The 20,674-nt window shown below is 42.9% G+C and overlaps 1 protein-coding gene and 1 non-coding gene across 2 annotated transcripts in view; one reads left to right on the forward strand and one right to left on the reverse strand.

Moving 5' to 3' along the window:
* The first annotated feature begins 1,088 nt into the window (after positions 1 to 1,088).
* Positions 1,089 to 20,674, forward strand: part of LANCL3 (LanC like 3) — a 93,713-nt gene continuing 74,127 nt past the window's right edge. The window contains exon 1 of the mRNA XM_029241162.1: positions 1,089 to 1,970. Within this exon, the coding sequence (XP_029096995.1) occupies positions 1,398 to 1,970 (573 nt within the window). The 5' untranslated portion in view covers positions 1,089 to 1,397. The remainder of the gene's footprint in view (positions 1,971 to 20,674) is intronic.
* Positions 15,669 to 15,741, reverse strand: TRNAA-UGC. Its single transcript has one exon. It is a non-coding gene; the product is annotated as a tRNA-Ala (tRNA).

A 20,674-nucleotide genomic window follows, 5' to 3' on the forward strand; every position in this document is an offset into this window, starting at 1 on the left:
GTCCCTATCAAAATGCAAATACCCCTGCGAAAGGTGAGCTCTTTGGCCTTCACTAGTCAACACTTTGGGAAAGGAAGAATTATTTCAAAACAGCTGAGCAAAAGAAAGGCAATTCATTTGTTTAATTGTTCATTTTCTGTCTTTCCCACTGGACTGTAAGCTCCAAGAGGTCTAGGACCATGTCTATTTTGTTTATCCATCTATTTTCAGGGTCCAGGACCCATACAAGACACTCAATACGCCTGTGGCGGGTGGCGGGGGGCGGAAGAGCAGATGGGAAGAAACATGGGAAGGAAGGAAAGGAGGGAAGGAAGTAACTAAGGACACACAGAAAAGGGTCAAAACGCCTAATTAAAATTCTCAGCACCGTTTACCCTTATATTCACCAGTTAATGGCCTCAAGACATTTATGGGGCGCTCACTACGCATGAATGGGGGTCGGGGGCGGTCTCTAGAGTAGGAGAAAGACCCCCATCCCTTACCTTATCCTGGTGTGGTTCTTTGAACTTTTACTCCTGGATAGTCCAAGAAGAACAACACGACAGCCAAGGCTGAGAAAAAATTACCCTATGGGGCATTTCACCGTTTTACTGCACGAAACGTGCGTGATGCATTCAAATCCCTCAGCCTTTGGGATGAAACACTCAGACTGAGAAAGCCAAGTTGACCAAGACGAAAAACAAGTTTCAGGGGGGCGCTCAGTTTTTTCCCAGTAGCCTCTACTAGTTGCGTGGCTTCTCAACCTTTACTGTGCATGAGAATCACCTGGGGATCTTGCTAAACATGCTGATTTTGATTCACTAAGTCTGAGGTGAAGTCTGAGCTGCTGCATTTTTAACATGCTCCCAGGTGATGCTGATCTGCTGACTCGAGGAGGGCCACCCTGGAGTACACGAGGGATTCGAGGTCTTCACCTCCGCCGCCAGGTGTGCGTATGCCCAGCCTCAGCGTTCCGGATCGGTGTCCCGCGCGTTCCTGGCCTTCCGCCGAGAGGGGAGGAGCCGGGGGCGGAGCGAGAGGAGTGGCGCGGCCCCCGCGTGGGTCCTGCCGAAGATCACCTCGGCCCCTAGGAGAGGCGGCCGAGCTGCGGCGGCGCAGGAGGGGGCGGGTTCGGCAAGGGCGCGGCCTCTGTGAGGGGAGCGCGAGACGCGCATCCCCCGCGCTCGCCGGGGCCACTCGGGAGCCTCGCGGCCAGCCGGTGCCCCACTTGGCAATCCGCTCCGCGCTCCTTCCTCGCGCCCGCCTCCTCTTGTCACCTCCCGTCTCAGCCTCCTCGCTCCATTCCGGCCGCATCCACCGCCATCCGAGTGCCTCAAAGAGCGAGAGGTGGTGCGCGGGACCGCAGGGCGCGCCCTCCGGCAGACCCCAGCCCGGCCTTGGGGGTCACGGGCGGCAGCATGGACACCAAGCGCTGCTTCGCCAACCGCTTCGATGACTACCAGGGCAGCCTGCTGGCGGGCCAGTGCGAGGAGGCGGTGGCGCCCTTGGTCACCGCCACCATCGAGCGCATCCTCCAGGAGCTGCCCCCGCTGGGGGGCGGCGCTGAGGGCCGGGGGGCGGCGGCCGCGGCCAGCAGTTGCCAGGGAGGGCTGTACGGCGGCGTGGCCGGGGTGGCCTACATGCTCTACCACGTCTCTCAGAGCCCGCTCTTCGCCGGGGCCCGGGAGCGCTACCTGCGCTCGGCCAAGCGCCTCATCGACGCGTGCGCCCGCGCCGAGGAGTGGGGCGAGCCGGACGCCGACACCCGCGCCGCCTTCCTGCTCGGGGGCGCGGGCGTGTACGCCGTGGCCACGCTTGTGTACCACGCCCTGGGCCGGTCCGACTACGTGCAGCCGCTGGGCAAGTTCCGGTCTCTGTGCGCCGTCTGCGCGCCGGTTTCCTTCCTCGAGTGCGGCTCCGACGAGCTGTTCGTGGGCCGCGCGGGCTACCTGTGCGCCGCGCTCGTGCTCAAGCAGAAACTCGCCCAGGAGGTAAGAGGCAGCCCCGGCCGCGAGGCGGCACTCGCCGCCTGCCCGGCCCTGCCCCGCCTCGCTGCCCCGGACTCGCGGATCCGGGAACAGCGTCCCTGGCTGTTCTCCACCTCTCTTTGTTACTCTTTGTCTGACATTGTCGTTTCTTGAGTCCCTTCGGGTTTATCTCCTGGCTTTTCCCCTCTCCCTCTTCTCCCCCCACCCACGCTCAGTCTCTCGGTTGGGATTCTGAGCCTTCGCGCTTTGCTCGTGTTTTACGGCGGACGTAAACTCCCCAAAAGCCTCTTTGCCCAGTAGTTTTCTGGAGGCCCTTTCAAGTGAGATATTTTTTAATCCCAAATGAAAGAGATTTCCTTTCCTTTGACCCTCCTGTCAAAAGCTGAAGCACCCTCGAATGTTAGAGTACTAGAAAATAATAGAAGTTTGGGGGGGCTGATTATGCTATTTTTGTTTCCATCATTAAGGTGAAGGTAGTGGCTTCTGCGACCCCCAGGTCTGTAACCCAGAATAACTGCCCAGCTATAGGTCTGATGTGCTTCCTGTGTTGCTTTCTATTCAGTTCATTTTATGGCTCTCATAAAATGCATATCTGATGGGGTGTCCTCTTTTAAATAAATGTAGACAGAATTTTACCCCATTGTAATCGAATGTGTTTTTGATTTTTTCATTTTCAAATGCGTCTTTAGGATTGTCAAGACGACAGCATACTTGACAGGGCAGGTTTTCTTAATGAATAGCTTTCCAGTGGCTCCTTGAAGTGAATTGGATTTCACAACTGCATATGGGGTGTTTGTTTGTTTTTTTTTCCGGATTCACTTTGAATACAGCCTGTGGATATTAGAAGAGAATGTGCCAGTTCCTATAGAGTAGGAAAAAAGAAATCCTCCAAAGGATCATAGTAACTAGAACTGAAAGAGAGGTACTTTCATTCATAACCCACTGGAGCCAAATATTGTTCTAGGGAGGAAGTGACACATTTAACTTGGCTCTGTTTGGGCGAGAGCGGCGTTTGAAGAAAAATTAAAGGCACACAGTGTTTTTAAAGTGTAATTGACTTAGATAACTTCTACAGAGGCAGGCTTGATTTTTGTTTTAATTTATAGCAGGTTAATTCAAGTGAGAAAAAAGATTACTAAAGACTGCACTGTGCTAGCAGGGAAGCAAAGGGCTGTGTGACAAAGTTGTCTTGAAATAGTTCACTCTGCTTCTGAGTCACTGTTATCTGCTGGCGGTTTCCCAAGGGCCCTTCCAGTTGTATAAAACCTTTGAGAAGGCCACAGGGCGATTTACATCTCATTTGCATTATATTTGCATCTGCTTCTCAGACCTTGCTGTCTGGCGGCAGGCAATTTTCAAATTGTGCGGGTTTTTCTTCCCCCCCCAGTTGTTTTCCTTAAACTTGCTGCTTTCCCTTTCTTTGCTTTTCTCTGGAATGGAATGGCAGAGTGGGAGACCCATCAGGCTACGCAGGTGGCAACAGATCAGAAGGACTCCTTGCCCCAAGACTGGTGGCCCAGGGCCAGTCTGCAGTGCTGATCCACAAAGACATTTATTAAGACCTCTCTTTTGCCCTGCTGCCAAACCAGATCTCTCTTTTTATACTAATCAAGTTGAGGTGCTCTGTCCCCTGCTCCCAGGACATAGAACAAGCTCTGAGAGTAAAACAAAAAGCAAAACAAAACCCATCTCTCAGCCTGAGCAAATCAGCTAGTCTCAGTGCCAGCCTCAGCTGTGGTAACCCAAAAAGTTCAGGCTTGAAAGGCGCAGGGCAGAGGCTAAGCACGCCAGGCTGGAAGCCCTTTGAGGGGAAAATACACGTTTTCTGCACCATCCCCACCCCCACGTCCTAGCCTGCATATGGCTTTGCCCTCCGTAGATGATCCATAGGCCTTGATTAAATTGAATTGTGAACTTCTGTCATTTCTCTATAATGTGTCATTCTGTCCTGGGTTTCTTTTCCTCCAATGTCATTTATATTGACTTTCCTCTGGCTCGGTTACCACCCTAGTCTAGCTCCGCCCTACCCTACTAGGCACATCTTTGCCACCTCATAAGTAGCTGAATGAATGAATCACCCTATACTGGGATTAGTGCAATATATGTACTCTGAGCTGGCTTCTCTCATTCAAGCCGTTCCATGTATCTCTGAGACCCTAGGTTTCTTTAAAACACTTTTCATTATGTCACTACCCTGCTCAACATCCTGCAGTGGCTCCCTATTACCTTTTCTCTAGTGGCTGCTCATCTCACTCGCCGTTAGAGCTAAGATCCTTAAAATCGCTGACGAAGCCCCATGTGACCTGGCCCCTGCTTACCTGTTCTACTTTTTGCTCACTCGGCTTCAAGCAGACCAGCCTTCTTGCTGTTTCAGGTATTTATTGTCTCAGAGTGTTTGTACTCTCTGTTCCCTCTGCTTGGAATACTCTTCCCCTAGCTATTTTTATGGTTAGCTCCCTGACCTTGTCCAAGTTAGCTCCTCAATGAGGCCTTCCCTCTCCACCCTATTTGAAACTGCCACCTGTCCCCTGACTTATGCCCCTTTCTTACTGCATTTTACTTATTTTGTTTATGTCTTTTTTTTTAAATAACAGAACATACTTTATTTTTAAAATGTATTTATTTTTGGCTGTGTTGGGTCTTCGTTGTGGTGCGCGGGCTTCTCACTGCGGTGGCTTCTCTTGTTGCAGAGCACAGGCTCTAGGCGCCCAGGCTGCAGTAGTTGTGGCACGTGGACTCAGTAGTTGTGGCTCGCAGACTCTAGAGTGCAGGCTCAGTAGTTGTGGCGCACGGGCTTAATTGCTCTGTGGCATGTAGGATCTTCTAGGACCAGGGCTCGAATCCGTGTCCCCTGCATTGGCAGGTGGATTTTTAAGCACTGCACCACCAGGGAAGTCCCTGTTTATGTCTTCTTAATTAGAATGTAAGTTCCATAAGAGTAGAGAGTTTTTGTTTGATTTCTGTACTTAAGCATGAAGACAGTGCCTGGTATGTATTTGGGTACTCAACTTGCCTTGTTTTGGTGGTGCAAATATTATCTACTCTGTGGCTTGCTTCATCACTCAGTTTTAATGGCATCCCATTTATCAATATCTTCCTTTATGGTGGTGCTTTTGGTGTTAATGTTTAAAAAAATCCTTTCCTATTTCAATAAAAACTTTAAAAAAATCCTTTCCTACTGCCAAGATATCAGTAAATATTGGTTGAATGCGTGAATAAATGAATACTAGTTTCGTACAAACTTGACCTCAAATCAAACTTAACCACTAGACCAGTGTTTGTTAAACTTTAACATTATAGGCCTCACCTGCAGATCTTGTTAATAAAATACAGATTCTGATTCAGCAGGGCTGGGATTGGGCCTGAGATGCCGCATTTCTGACAAGTTCCCGGGTGATGCTGATGCTGCCGGTCCAGGGACCACACTTTGACCAGCAAGGCAATACAGTGCTGCGTAGATTTCGGCATTATACCAGCCACGTCTATTAAGACACCGTTTTGTGAAGCTTGATATATTTATTTATAAGGTTTTAGTTTAGAATACTGATCACTATATCCTACCATGCTTTCATTATAAGGATCCACAAGAGGAATTTCTGTCAGGGCTTCGAAACAGGAAGAGTTGAGCTCCTCCTGGAAATGGATTGAATTTTTTAAATCTCCAGGATAAACTGTGTAACTGTGTTTCTCACTTTATGTTGGCTACTAGGAAGCATATGGCAGAATTGTGGTCCAGGTAGCTTATGTACAATACCTTATCACGTGTATTTTTGCATACTAGACTTTGCCCTGGGTTTATCTAATTTTTTTTCGTCTTTCATTTACGGTTTTCTGAATTTTCTTCCTTACATTTGATTTTATTATTTTTGTTTATAAGATTCATACATTAAAGAAAGTGTGTGTATGTAGAGAGAGAGGCAGACAGACAGAACGAACCACTCTATCCAGGTAATATATTTGTGGTTAATTTGGCCCTCCTGGAAATACTCAAGGGAAATAGCTTAGAGGGTTTGTTAGGCAGATAGCCTTGAGCAACGGAGCGGTAAAGTCTTAAGAAATCACACCATAAATACTTGCATTGGGTCTATTCTGCTTTCCAGACTGGTGGAAATGTTGCAGGGAAAAGGAAGTTAGAAAGTATGGTGGAGGGATTACGGGGGGAGGCCTAGGGACCACAGGTAAAATAATAACTTTTGCCCCCTGGTGACCTTGGACAAATAATTTAACATCTTGGAGCCTTAATTTCCTCACTTGTAAAATGGGTTAATAATAGCTTCCTCCTTCGCTTAGTCTGTCATTCATTCATTCAGTGAATGTCAGGTTTCCACGTGTGCCAGGCACCTTGCTAGATGCCAGGATTGAGCAGTGAACAAAAATCAATATATAGTTATGTTGTCAGAAGGGCTTGGAAGGAGGTAAACAGGAAATAAGTGCAGGTGGGGCGGGATAGGGGAGGGGTGCCGCCTGGCATACACTAGCGGGGAAGCATTCTCTGTGGAGGTGATGTCCTATCTCATCACTGAAGCATGAGAATGAAGTGGCTGCCTTAAGGGCTGGCATTCCAGGCCTTGCTGTTCCTAGGGGACAGCAAGGACAAAGCCCCCGAGGTGGGAAACTGCTTAGAGATTTCGAAGAAAAGGAAGGTGGCCTGCCCAGCTGGAGCAGAGTGCGCAAGGGCTAGAGGGCTAGAGACCAGGTAGGAGCTGTGAGCAGGGGAAAAGGAGATCCTGCAGGGCCGGGGCAGTCCAAGTTAGGAGTTCGCACTTGTTTCAGGTTGAAACGGGAATGTCTTCATCTTATTCACCTTTCAAAAAAAGATTTCCCTGGTTTTCTGTGTAGATAATGGGTTGACCAGTATTAAGAAGGGTCACAAGGGGGGCTGATTAGAGGGGGTCTAAACCCCTTTTGTGCCAAGGACTCCTTTGTAAATCTTGTGAAACCTACAGTACCTCTTTTTCAAGGACATTTTTAGATGCATAAAATACACAGGATTACAAAGGAAGCTAATTATATTAACATTCGGTTACCAAAACGTTTATAAAATGTGTGATGCAGTAGCATACGTGCTGCTTGATTAACACATTCAATAAGGTTTTGCAGCGGGGCCTAAGGATTATTGTACATTTGTATCATGAGGGTCAGTGATATTTCAAGATATCTTCAACAACTGCAGCGTGACATGAATATATCTGTGATTTCTATAGGTGGCAAAGTCACAAGTACTCCTGGGTGGTTCGTGGTCTGCATTCATAATGAAAGGAAGTGCCAAGTTGTTTAAATAAGATTGGAGAAAATATAGATGTGATTTTCTTTTCCCAAAGGGGACTGTTCTGGAAGTTGCTGCAATGACTCACCCTAGATAAAGTGCCTAGTGTAGTGCTTGACACAAAGTACCTGCTTAATGAGATCAATGTTATTTCCCTTTGCACGTACTAACAAAAAATCAAAAGTGATTCTGAACATCACATAGAAAATTATACCCAATACAAGGAATCTATCTTACTGCCATGATTAAAGGAAAACACCTTTTGCCAGATTGTTAGTTGTGTCCTTAGCTCATTGCTAAGGCAGGTGGTTGGCAGCTGTCTAAGCGGGGATGCCTTTAGCTGCAAATAATGGAATGTCCAGTAGAAAATGATCTAAATCAGGTAACCAGGCCACACAGTGGGGGGTGAGCGGCGGGCAGACGAGAGAGCGAAGCTTCATCTGCTGCTCTCCATCGCTCACATTACCACCTGAACCATTCCCCCTCCCCCCTGTCCATGGAGAAATCGTCTTCCACGAAACTGGTCCCTGGCGCCAAAAAGCTTGGGGACTGCAGATCTAAATAATGGGAACAGTATTACCTCACTTGACAAGGAGTGTAGAGCTAGGTCATTACAGGATTGGTTCAGCAACTCAGGAAAATCATCAGAACCCAAGCCCTTTCCGACCTTTTTCTCTGCTATTCTGGGTGTGTGAGCTGTATCACTCTTCAAAATTGCAAGATGGCTGCTGCCATTCCAAGCATTGTGTTCCCATACAACTGGGTCTGAGGTTTTTTTTCTTTGAATTTTTTTTCTTATCGTATGGAACATTCTATCCTTGAAGAATTTCCCTTCTGCCTCATTGCCCAGCACTTGGTCAACAACCCAGCACTGGCCACTTCTGGTTTCTGGGGATGCCGAAAAGGCTAATATCCTTCATTTCTAACCTCTGACCTCTAGTGGATGCAGGTTCTGACAAGAAGAAAGGGGAGGGCAATGGCTGTTGGGCCGTTACCAAAGTGTCTGCCCCTTGGCTCCCTTACCAAGGTCTGTCTCATGACCTCCCACTTGGCTATTGTCAATAATGCTGCAATGAACATGGAGATGCAGATATCTCCTCCAGATCCTATTTTCATTTCATTTGGATAAATGCCCAGAAGTGGGAATTCTGGATCATATGGTAGTTCTAGTTTTACTTTTTTGAGGAACGTCCATACTGTTGTCCGTAGTTGTCGTAGCAACTTACATTCCTTCCAACAGTGTACAACAGTTCTCTTTCTGCATCCTCACCAGTACTTGTTATCTCTTGCCTTTTTGCTGATAGTCATTCTGACAGGTGTGAGGAGATACCTCACCTTGGTTTTGATTTGCATTTCCCTGATAGTGATACTGAACACCTTTTCATCCAACTGCTGGCTGTTTGTATGTCTTCTTTGGAGAGATGTCTGTGCAGTTCCTCTGCCCATTTTTTTAATTGAGTTGTTTGTTTTGCTATTGAGTTGTATGAGTTCTTTATATATTTTGAATATTAGCCTCTTATGGTTCAAAAATATTTGCTCCTATTCCATAGGTTGCATTTCCTTTTTGTTAGTAGTTTCTTTTTGCTGTGCAGAAGCTTTTTAGTTTGATGTAGTTCCACTTATTTTTGATTTTGTTGCTTGTGCTCTTGGTGTCATATCCAGAAAGTCACGGCCAAGACCAGTGTCAAGGAGCTTTTCCCCTATGTTTTTTCCCAGGAGTTTTACATTTTCAGGTCTTATGTTTAAGCCTTTAATCCATTTCAAGCTAATTTTTGTAAGTGGTGTAAGATAGGGGTCCAGTTTCATTTTTCTGCATGTGGTTATCCAGTTTTCTCAATGCCATTTATTATTGAGACTATCATTTCCCCGTTGAGTATTCTTGGCTCCCATATCAAGTATTAGTTGACCATATATGTGAGGGTTTATTTATGGGCTCTCGATTCTGTTCCATTGGTCTGTGTGTCTGTTTTTATGTCAGTATGATACCATTTTGATTACTATAGCATTGTAATATAGTTTGAAATCAGGAAGTATGATGCCTCTAGCCCTGTTCTTTTTTCTCAAGATTGCTTTGGCTGTTCGGGGTCTTTTGTGGTTCTGTATGAATTTTAGGACTGTGTTTCTCTTTCTGTGAAAATGCCATTGGAATTTTGATAGCAATTGGATTGAATCTATAGATAGCTTTGGGTAGTATGGACATCTTAATATCATTCCTGATCCACAAACACAGGATCTCTTTCCATTTATTTATCTTTAATTTCTTTCATCCAAGTCTTAACAGTTTTCAGTGTATAGATCTTTCACCTCCTTGGTTAAATTTATTCAGAAGTATTTTATTTTGATGTTATTATTATAATGGGATTTCTTTGTTTTTCAGATAGTTTTTTTAGTGTACAGAAGCACAACTGATTTTTGTATGTTGATGCTGTAACCTGCAACTTTACTGGATTCATTTATTCTAGCAGTTTTTTGGTAGACTCTTTAGGACTTTCTGTATATATGATTATGATTATATCATCTGCAAACAGACAATTTTACTTCTTCCTTTCTGATTTGGATACCTTTTATTTCTTTTTATTGCCTAATTGCTCTGGCTAAAACTTCAGTACTATGTTGAATAAAAGTGAGAGTGGGCAGCCTTGTGTTGTTCCTGATCTTAGAGTAAAAGCTTTCAACCTTTCACCATTGAGTATGATGTTAGCTGTGGGCTTGTCGTATATGGTATTTATTATGTTGAGGTATATCCTGTCTATACCAAATTTGTTCACTTTTTATCATTAAAAGATGTTGAATTTTGTCAGATTCTTTCTTTATCTGCATCTATTGAGATGATCATTATTTTTATCTTTCATTATATTAATGTGATGTATCACGTTTTTAGAGGAAAACATTTTTTTATTTACTCATTCAATTACTTATTGAACAGACTATGTGCCATGCAGTGTCCTTTGTACTATGTATTCATTTTTATTTTCTTTTTTTCAGCTGTACTGAGGTATAATTGACAAACAGAATTGTAAGATGTTTAAAGTGTACATCATGGTGACTTGATATATGTAAACATTGTAAAAGGATGCTCACCATATAGTTAATTAACACATCCATCCCCTCACATATTTGCATTTGTTGAACCATCCTTGCATCCCAAGGATCAATCCTACTTGATCCTTGGGTATGATCCTATTAATGTGCTCCTGAATTCAGTTTGCTAGTATTTTGTTGAGAATTTTTACATCTCTATTCATCAGGAATATTGGCCTGTAGTATTCTTTTCTTGTAGTGTTTCTATCTGGCTTTAGTATGAGAGTAATGCTGGGCTCATAAAATGAAGCCGGACATGTTCCCTCCTTCTTTTGGAAGAGTTTGAGAAGGACTGACATTAATTTTTCTTTCAATGTTTGGTAGTATTCACTAGTGAAACCATCTTGTCCTGGACTTTTCTTTGTTGAGAGGTTTTTGATTACTGATTCAATATCCTTAGTCATTATTGGTCTGTTTAGACTTCTATTTCTTCATGATTCAGTCTTGGTAAGTTGTATGTTTCTAGGAATTTATCCATTTCTTCTGGGTTGTCCAATTTGTTGGCATATAATTGTTTATAGTAGTCTCTTATATTTTGTATTTCTGTGATATCAGTTTTAGTGTCTCCTCTTTAATTTCTGATTTTGGGTCTTCTCTCTCTTTTTGTCTTAGTCTAGCTAAAAGTTTGTCAATTTTGTTTGTCTTTTCAAAGAACCAATTCTTAATTTCATTGATTCTTTTCTCGTATTACTCCTCTTCTCCATTTCATTTATTTTGGCTCTAATGTTTGTTTATAATTTCCTTCCTTCTGCTAACTTTGGGCTTAGTTTTTTTTTTCTTTTTCTGGTTCCTAGAGGTGTAAATGTTAGGTTGTTTGAGAGTTTTTTTCCTGAGTTTTTCTTAAAAATTATTACTGTCATACTCACAAGGTAAACACAAACAATAAGAGGATACAGAAAGATATACAGGCATACCTCAAAGATATTGTGGGTTCAGTTCCAAACCACTGCAATGAAGCGAATGTCTCAATAAAGCAAGTCACATGAAGTTTTTGATTTCCCAGTGCAGATAAGTTATGTTTACTCTTATATTGTAGTCTGTTCAGTGTGCAATAGCATTATGTCTAAAAAAACAGTGTACACACCCTAGTTAAAAAATACTTTATTGCTAAAAAATGCTAACCATCTCAGCCTAACAGTAGCGAATCATGATAGTAACATCAGAGATCACAGACCATCATAACAAATATAATAATAATGAAAAAGTTTGAAATAGGGGGAGAATTACCAAAATGTGACTCAGAGGCACAAAGTGAACAAATGGTGTTGGAAAAATGGCTCTGATAAATTTGCTTGACACAGTGCTGCCACAAACCTTCAATTTGTAAAGGAAGAAAAAAAGGCACTGTCTGTGAAGCACAATGACGTGCATAAAACAAGGTATGCATGTTTTAAAAAATGTCTTCTTTGAACATTTTTAAAGAAATATTCTGGATATATAAAATACCTATATTTTTATCCATTTATGTGATATTCTGTATGTGTGTGTGTGTGTGTGTGTGTGTGTATGTGAGTGTGTGTGTGTATTGGGTTGGCCAAAAAGTTCGTTTGGGTTTTCCGTAAGATCTGATGGAAAAACCAAACGAACTTTCTGGCCAACCCAATATGTACATACACACACTACAGCTTGTTCTTTTATGTGCCTTGTGCATCTTTGCACATTACTGTGTAGAGAGATCTCATTCTTTATACTGGTTTGATTTAATAGCTGTACCATAATTTAACTATTATTGATGGACATTAAGTTGATTCAAACTTTTTTCCTTTTTCGCTATCAAAATTAATGCTGTAAAGTATACACACTACTATATATAATGTGCATATATACGTATACAACATTTACATATACATACATACATATGTCTGTATATGTATCTTTGCCTTCTGTTGCAAGTATATATGTAGGATAAATTTTTAAAGCCCAATTGCTGAGTCAAAGTTTATAGATATTTTTCTCTTGATGGAGATTATCAAACTGTTCTCCAGAAAGGTTACATCAGTTTCCATTCTCTCCTTGAGCGTTTGGGGGTGCCTGTTTTCCCACATTATTTTCTTTCTTTCTTTTTTTTACATTTTATAATTAAACTTTTTTTTTGAATATTATTTATTTTTTATGCAGCAGGTTCTTATTATCTATTTTATACATATTAGTGTATACATGTCAATCCCAATCGCCCAATTCATCCCACCCCCACCTTTTTATGGCTGAGTAATACTCCATTTTATATATGTGCCACATCTTCTTTGTCCATTTGTCTGTCAATGGGCATTTAGGTTGCTTCCATGTCCTGGCTATTGGAAACAGTGCTGCAGTGAACATTTGGGTGCGTGTGTCTTTTTTTTTTTTTTTTTTTTTTGCGGTACGCGGGCCTCTCACTGTTGTGGCCTCTCCTGTTGCGGAGCACAGGCTCCGGATGCGCAGGCTCAGTGGCCATGGCTCACGGGCCTAGCCACTCCGCGGCATGTGGGATCTTCCCAGACCGGGGCACGAACCCGTGTCCACTGCATCAGCAGGTGGACTGTCAACCACTGCGCCACCAGGGAAGCCCGCATGTGTCTTTTTGAATTATGGTTTTCTCTGGGTATATGCCCAGTAGTGGGATTGCTGGATCATATGGTAATTCTATTTTTAGATTTTTAAGGAACCATCATACTGTTCTCCATAGTGGCTGTATCAATGTACATTCCCACCAACAGTGCAAGAGGGTTCCCTTTTCTCCACACCCTCTGCAGCATTTGTTGTTTGTAGATTTTCTGATGATGCCCATTCTAACTGGTGTGAAGAGATACCTCATTGTAGTTTTGATTTGCATTTCTCTAATAATTAGTGATGTTGAGCAGCTTTTCATCTGCCTGTTGGCCATCTGTATGTCTTCTTTGGAGAAATGTATATTTAGGTCTTCTACCCATTTTTTGATTGGGTTGTTTGTTTTTTTAATATTGAGCTGCATGAGCTGTTTATATATTTTGGAGATTAATCCTTTGTCCGTTGATTTGTTTGCAAATATTTTCTCCCATTCTGAGGGTTGTCTTTTCATCTTGTTTGTTGTTTCCTTTGCTGTGCAAAAGCTTTTAAGCTTCATTAGGTCCCATTTGTTTATTTTTGTTTTTATTTCCATTACTCTAGGAGGTGGATCAAAAAAGATCTTGCTGTGATTTATGTCAAAGAGTGTTCTTCCTATGTTTTCCTCTAAGAGTTTTATAGTGTCCGGTCTTACATTTAGGTCTTTAATCCATTTTGAGTTTATTTTTGTGTATGGTGTTAGGGAGTGTTCTAATTTCATTCTTTTACATGTAGCTGTCCAGTTTTCCCAGCACCACTTATTGAAGAGACTGTCTTTTCTCCACTGTATATCCTTGCCTCCTTTGTCATAGATTAGTTGACCATAGGTGTGTGGGCTTATCTCTGGGCTTTCTATCCTGTTCCATTGATCTATATTTCTGTTTTGGGGCCAGTACCATATTGTCTTGATGACTAGCTTTGTAGTATAGTCTGAAGTCAGGGAGTCTGATTCCTCCAGCCCCGTTTTTTTCCCTGAAGACTGCTTTGGCTATTTGGGGTCTTTTGTGTCTCCATACAAATTTTAAGATTTTTTGTTCTAGGTCTGTAAAAAATGCCGTTGGTAATTTGCTAGGGATTGCGTTGAATCTGTAGATTGCTTTGGGTGGTATAGTCATTTTCACAGTATTGATTCTTCCAGTCCAAGAACGCGGTATATCTCTCCGTTTGTGTCATCTTTGATTTCTTTCATCAGTGTCTTATAGTTTTCTGAATACGGCTCTTTCACCTCCTCAGGTAGGTTTACTCCTAGGTATTTTATTCTTTTTGTTGCAATCCCACGTTAGCTTCAGTACTAGGTTTCATGAGACTTTTTAGTATATGACAAACTGATGGGTAAAAATGAGGATGGAAATTTCTCAGATAGGAAATGTGTCCTCTTTTCATTCCATTCAGCACTCACTGAACAAAATGCATATGCAAGATTTCACGCAGTCTGAATTTGAGTGGTCCCTGGTTTGTAAGCAGCTGTGTGTTGTTCGTTGCATAAGTAAACCCTGCAGTTTGGCTTGAAATGACAGCAGGTTGGGGAAGCTGGATTTTTGTAAGCGGAATCCAGTTCCTAATTGCTTGATTATAGACCTATCAGGAAATGGGGCACTTCTGTGGGCTGCATCTTAGATCCTTTGTTACTCTTGATCCAGAACCCTGTGATGGCTGAAAGGACATAGAGCTAGCACTGCTTGATCCCTTGTTGTGCACACTGTTGTAAGCACTTTACAGATATTATGTCATTTAATACTTATGACCTAGGCACCAGTACTATCTCCATCCTCCCCAGTGAGGGAACCGAGGCACAGAGAGGCTGTGGAACTTGTTCCAGGTTACACAGCTAGTCAGCGGCAGAGGGGGGTTCCATCCCCACAGGCTGGTCACCAAATCTGTGCTTTCAGTGCGTGCTCTTCACACTTTAACGTGCACGCAGAGCTCCTGGGGATCCTGGTAAAAATCAGGTTTTGATTCAGCAGGTCTGGGGTGAGGTCCAAGATACTGCATCTCTAGCAAGCTCCCAAGTGACGCTGCTGCTGCTGGTTCATTGAGAAGATTTGAGTAAAAAGCTTGAAGTCACTTTTTTTTCTCAATTTTATGGGATTGCCTGTCAACAGATTTGACTGATCCCCCCCCCCCCCGCCTCCCCCCAACTTCATGATTTTCATCGTTTGGCCTTTGTACTGAAAATGATTTCTTCCACAAATGCCAGAATATCAGCTTTCCAATTCGTGGGTGACGCTGAAGGAAAGAATCCCTGCCTGGCACATCTTCTTGCAGGTTTAAGGACTCTGAGTGACTACATGGATTTCTTTTTTTCTGATAAATGTAATTTTGCACTATATATACAAGTATTTTGTTGTTATTGTTGTTTGTTTTTTACATTTCTTTAAAGGCCCAAATAGACCATGCTCCAGCAGTTTTAAATCCTTTCATAGTAAGAGACACTATCATTCCCAGATCAGATCGAAAACATGATGCTCATAGAACTACTCCCATTTTAGAATCATTCAGTTAAATTTACCTGTGTGACATAAATTAAATTGAAGATGCGTAGACTTTTTTCCTTTTTTTTTCTTCTGATACAGTAATTTAACTCAGAATAATGTGGATTTCCTTGGAGATAACTTGTTTACCCCTTTTAATTAATCTACTAATATACATTCCACTAAAACCTAAACTTATCATTTGTATTGTAATTACTTGGAGAGAGCATGGTTCATAATTTTCTTATTACTGAAGAAGTAAATTGGGGAAATGTGCATAGTAAAAATTATTTTTTTGCTGCACCTCGTGGCACGCGGAACTTCCCCAACCAGGGATCGAACCTGTGCCCCCTGCATTGCAAGTGCAGAGTCTTAACCACTGGACCACCAGGGAAGTCCCAAAATTATTTTAAATGTACTGAATTATTTGTTTTGCCAATAACCTGACCTCCCAGTGTTCCATAAGAAGGTGGTTTTAATGGAATTTCACTATATTTATTGACTTCTGAATGTGAAAATGATAGATTGTATTAATTTTTTATTAACTTGGCTAATTTCCTCTTTGCTGGTTAATGAGAGATGTTTGTCACTCGACTGGCTCCTACACAACACACAGTGGATTTCCTCCATGTGTGGAGGGGGTCCTTTAATATCCCCATGTGGTGATGGTCTCTTGGTAAACTTGCCATGATGTGTCCAAATAAGCATTTCTCTTCGTGATTCACTTTTACTGATTACTCTCTGACCTACATTCACTAATTAAGTACAATGCCTTGGACGTTGGATGTTTGGTTTGTCTCAAAAACATGTTTTTCTCATGCGTTATTTATATATATCTAAGTACCTCTTATCTTTTCCTAGTTACTTTCTTTATGGATCTAGCTACTAAGGAAACCTACCAAGTTAACAGACTCATTATTCTTGGGGTGCTAGCCACTTGGACAAATGGAATTTTCAAGAAGTCATTTGATCCATTCGTTCTTTTTTTGTTTTTTTTTGGTTTTTTTGCGGTACGCGGGCCTCTCACCGTTGCGGAGCACAGGCTCCGGACGCGCAGGCTCAGCGGCCACGGCTCACGCGCCTAGCCGCTCCGCGGCATGTGGAATCTTCCCGGACCGGGTCATGAACCCGTGTCCCCTGCATCGGCAGGCGGACTCTCAACCACTGCGCCACCAGGGAAGCCCCTGATCCATTCTTAATTTTTAGCATAATTTTTAGCAAGCTGAACAAAGAAGTGTTTTGTGTAAGGTCACATTTCCTTTTCTGAATAGCTTTACACATTCAACAACCCAGACAAATGAATGCCTTTGACACTGTGAAGTGTGAGCATTGCTACCTGGGCCATAAAGAAGCTGTTTCCCACATGAGAGGCAGTCTTACAGACTTCATGGGTGAGAACGTCATCTGAATGAGAGGTGGCAAAACAAATATTGGTCATAGTATTATGTGAAGTTAGCTGTTACTGTACCCATCTACTGGCTCCATTGCTTTGCATAGAATGGATTCCCCCTGCTCAGTGGTGTATTGAAGTCTGGTGTCCATGACAACCGAAGCATCACCAATCTCAAAGCAAATACTATGGGGACCAGCTGAATCTCCACTCCTACAGTGAGTTTAGGAGGGAGCCACGTTCCTAACAAACTCTCCAGCTATCTAAGGCTGAAGAGAACCAGTGCTCAACCAGAAAGGAGGTATTGTTCTCATGCACATTTCAGTAACATAATTTTGCTATTTAAAATGTTTCCTCTTTCCTTGTAAAACAGAGAATTGCCCGTGTATCAGTTGCAGCTGTTGAAATAGGTTAGCGTCTCAATGAAGGTATTAAAAGGTGATGGTTAAGAATAGGACTTTTGGGACTTCCCTGGTGGTCCAGTGGGTAAGACTCTGCACTCCCAATGCAGGAGGCCTGGGTTCCATCCCTGGTCCGGGAACTAGATCCTGCACACATGCCGCAAATAAGAAGTCCACAGGCGGCAGCTAAGAAGCCCAGGGCCGCATACCGCAACTAAAGATCTGTGTGCTGCAACTGAGACCCAGTGCAGCCGAAATTAAATAAATAAATTAGTATTTTTTTTAAAAAAAGAGATTACTTAAAAAGAACAGGGCTTTCAGTCATATAGCCTTGGGATTGAATCGTGGCTCCATCACAGTAGCTGGTTGACCTCAGCCATGTTACTTAGCATCTTTGAGGCTTGATTTCCTCAACTGCAAAATGTAACAAGCTATTAAATGCACCCACTTCATAGGTGTGGTATGAAGATCCACTGAGAATGTGCATGTAACATGCTTAGCAGAGGGTCTGCTAGGCACAGAGTAAAGACTCTGTATAAGTCAGTCCTTGTTTTATTAGTATTTTGAGTATTATTGTCATTAATGTAAGTGAGACCCTGTGTTAACTAAATAATACAAGTATGCTTTTTGGACATTCAGCCCGTCTAATATCCCCTGTGGTGTTAGTCAGAGCTGCTATGCCCCTGATCACATAAGCAAGGCTTTGAGATCTTCAAACAGAGGCCATAAAGGGCTGGAGGGAAATATCCTCTGCTCTGCCACACAGGAGATTAAGCTGAACAGCTCACAGAGATGGTGTCAAAGTAAATTGAGTGGCTGGTCACCACCCCTGAAGCCCGAAGCCATGCAAGTTACCCTTTGCACTTTGCTTCCTCCAGGAGGGTGTTCTTTTCTCTTTTTAAAATTTCAGGCTCCTTGAAGACTTAATCTAGGAATTGGCTTTCCTGTGTCTGATTTGTACTCCTCAGAGTAAATCACCTAATTGGCTTTATCGGCAGTAAATTGCTATGCAGGTGATGTTGGAATGTTTGTTTTTTGCTCTTTTCCCCCAGAACCTGAGTGGTAAATTCAAGGACCTCTTTCCTGTTCTTAAGTTCTCTTCTTTGCTTCTAAAGATCATTTGCTTGCATGGCGCTAATTCAGAATTTCAGACAAATTTCAGTAGTTGTTCTCTGGCGAAATGACAACTTCAAATGAGTTTTCCTCAGCAAATGTTCCCGATCATGTACAGTCGGTAGCTTGTTTCAGAAAAGGATTAATACAATTAAGGGTTCTTCCAAGTGTTTCTTCAGCTTCTGGGCCCAGAAATTATGTTTTTCTTGCATTAATGCACTTTTCTATTCGCATTTCAAGGCTATGTCATATGGACTCACTGTCAATTTTACAAATTTAAATCTATGTTTTACTCTTTAGCTGCTATTCATATTCATTTATGACATGATGATCTTGATATGTATAAACTATACTACTCTGTTAGTAGAGGCATCATTGTGTTCTTATCCCTAATCATTGAGGTGTCATGTATAATCATTAGTTCTGCTTACAGTCTTCAATACCATACCAAGTGGTTCTAGGTCTGTGGCCTTCATCTCCATGGGGGTCTATTATACCTTCCTCTGATCTGTGGCCTTAGGTCAGTGTTTTGCACACTTGAGGGTGTATTAGAGTCCCTTGGAGGGCTTGTTCCATCCCCAGAGTTTCTGATTCAGTAGGTCTGGAGTCGGGCCTGAGACTGTGCTGTTAACAAGTTCCACTGATGCTGCTGCTCGCCTGGAGACTACTTTTTTAGAACCACTGCCTTAGACCATACCCTTAACCTTGGCCGAGCGTGTCTGACATGTGGGAACTGGGTGAAGGCATGCGGTGGTAGTACCACAAACTTATCACCACCACCAGAAAAGAACTCAAAAGACAGGACTCAGATTTTCCTGGTGGTGCAGTGGTTAAGAATCCGCCTGCCAATGCAGGGGACACGGGTTCGAGCCCTGGTCCGGGAAGATCCCACACGCCGCTAAGCAACTAAGCCCGAGCACCACAGCTACTGAGCCTGCGCTCTAGAGCCCGCGAGCCACAACTACTGAGCCCGTGCACCACAATTAGTGAGGCTGTGCTCTAGAGCCTGTGAGCTACAACTACTGAGCCCGTTCACCACAATTAGTGAAGCCCGTACGCCTAGAGCCCGTGCTCCGCAGCAAGAGAAGCCACTGCAATGAGAAGGCCATGCACCACAACGAAGAGTAGCCCCCAGTCGCCGCAATGAAGACCCAACGCAGCAAAAAATAAAATGTAAATAAATAAATAAATAAATAAATATATATATATATATATATATATATATATAAAAAGATAGGACTCACTATATTACAGGCACTGTGGTTAACATATTATATCCATTTCAGGGGAGAAAACTGGGACTTAGGTTCAGTAACTTGCCTGTCATCACACAGCTGGTCAAGCAGTTAAAGCCACATTTTTCAGACTACAGAGCTTCCTTTAGAGCTTTAAGTCAGGTTAGATTTCTGCATGTTTTTCTAGTAATGTATACACTGCCAAGAGGAGAGTGAGTTGTACCCCAAGCCATATGGAAGGATAGTTTTAACTTGGCTCTCTGAACCTCAGGGTGTTTCTGAAGTTCAACTTAAGATTGAATAAAAATGGCAGTACAGGAGAGGGCTCTACATTGGTCCCAAAGTTCCAGAAGCCTGTAAGACTCAACTTCAACTTTGACATTTACAAGTTTGATAGAGTGGTTAGACTCCGGGATCCTTTCCCAAACTCGAGCAGCTAGATGATGGTCTTAGGCCAGGTTCTCCAAAACCTGACTCAGATATGGGCACGCTCCATTAAGGAAGAGTTCTCAGGAGAAACCAGTATGGGAGTGGGGGAAACAGTGAAGGGTCAGAAGCCAAAACAAAGGTGTGATTTTAGGCTAAGCCCCAGCTTTCTGTCTCATTCTGTAGGGGAGCTCCGGAGTGTAAATCACATCTCAGAGTTTGTCCTGACCAGAGGTATCGCTCTCCCACCAGTAATTCACTACAGCTGCGTGTGTGTGGGGGTGATCCTCCGGGTACTTCAAGGCTTCTGGAACCGTGGGGCAAATGTGAAGCCACATGAGTTGCTGGATTTAAGGGGCCCACCAGCACGTTGGATGGAAAAAGAATAAAAAGAGATTCTAAAGGCTTCTAAGAAGAAAAACAAAACTGCTTCCTTAAGAGGATTTGCACTGGACTTTGAATAGCAACTTAAGAAGCTACAGGACAATGGAGCAAGGCCCCCAAAGTTCACTAAGAAAATTCTCAACTAGAATTCTATAGCAGCCAAAATTATCAAACGTGAGAGTAGAAAAAAATCTTTGCAAGTTCTCAAAAAAACAGAACATTTTTTTCTTTCAAAAGCATGAGGCAGAGGTAATCTAGCTTCACAGAATGTGTTAAAAAAACTTAGGGGCCAGACGTTCCAAATGAACCAGCCACCATGTGGAACACTGCAAGAGCTGGTAAAACATTTTTAAGGGGGGTCCATTGTGATGGGAGAAT

The sequence above is a fragment of the Monodon monoceros genome, unplaced genomic scaffold (assembly GCF_005190385.1).
Source record: "Monodon monoceros isolate NGI ecotype Baffin Bay Population unplaced genomic scaffold, NGI_Narwhal_1 Super_Scaffold_22, whole genome shotgun sequence".
Taxonomy (NCBI): domain Eukaryota; kingdom Metazoa; phylum Chordata; class Mammalia; order Artiodactyla; family Monodontidae; genus Monodon; species Monodon monoceros.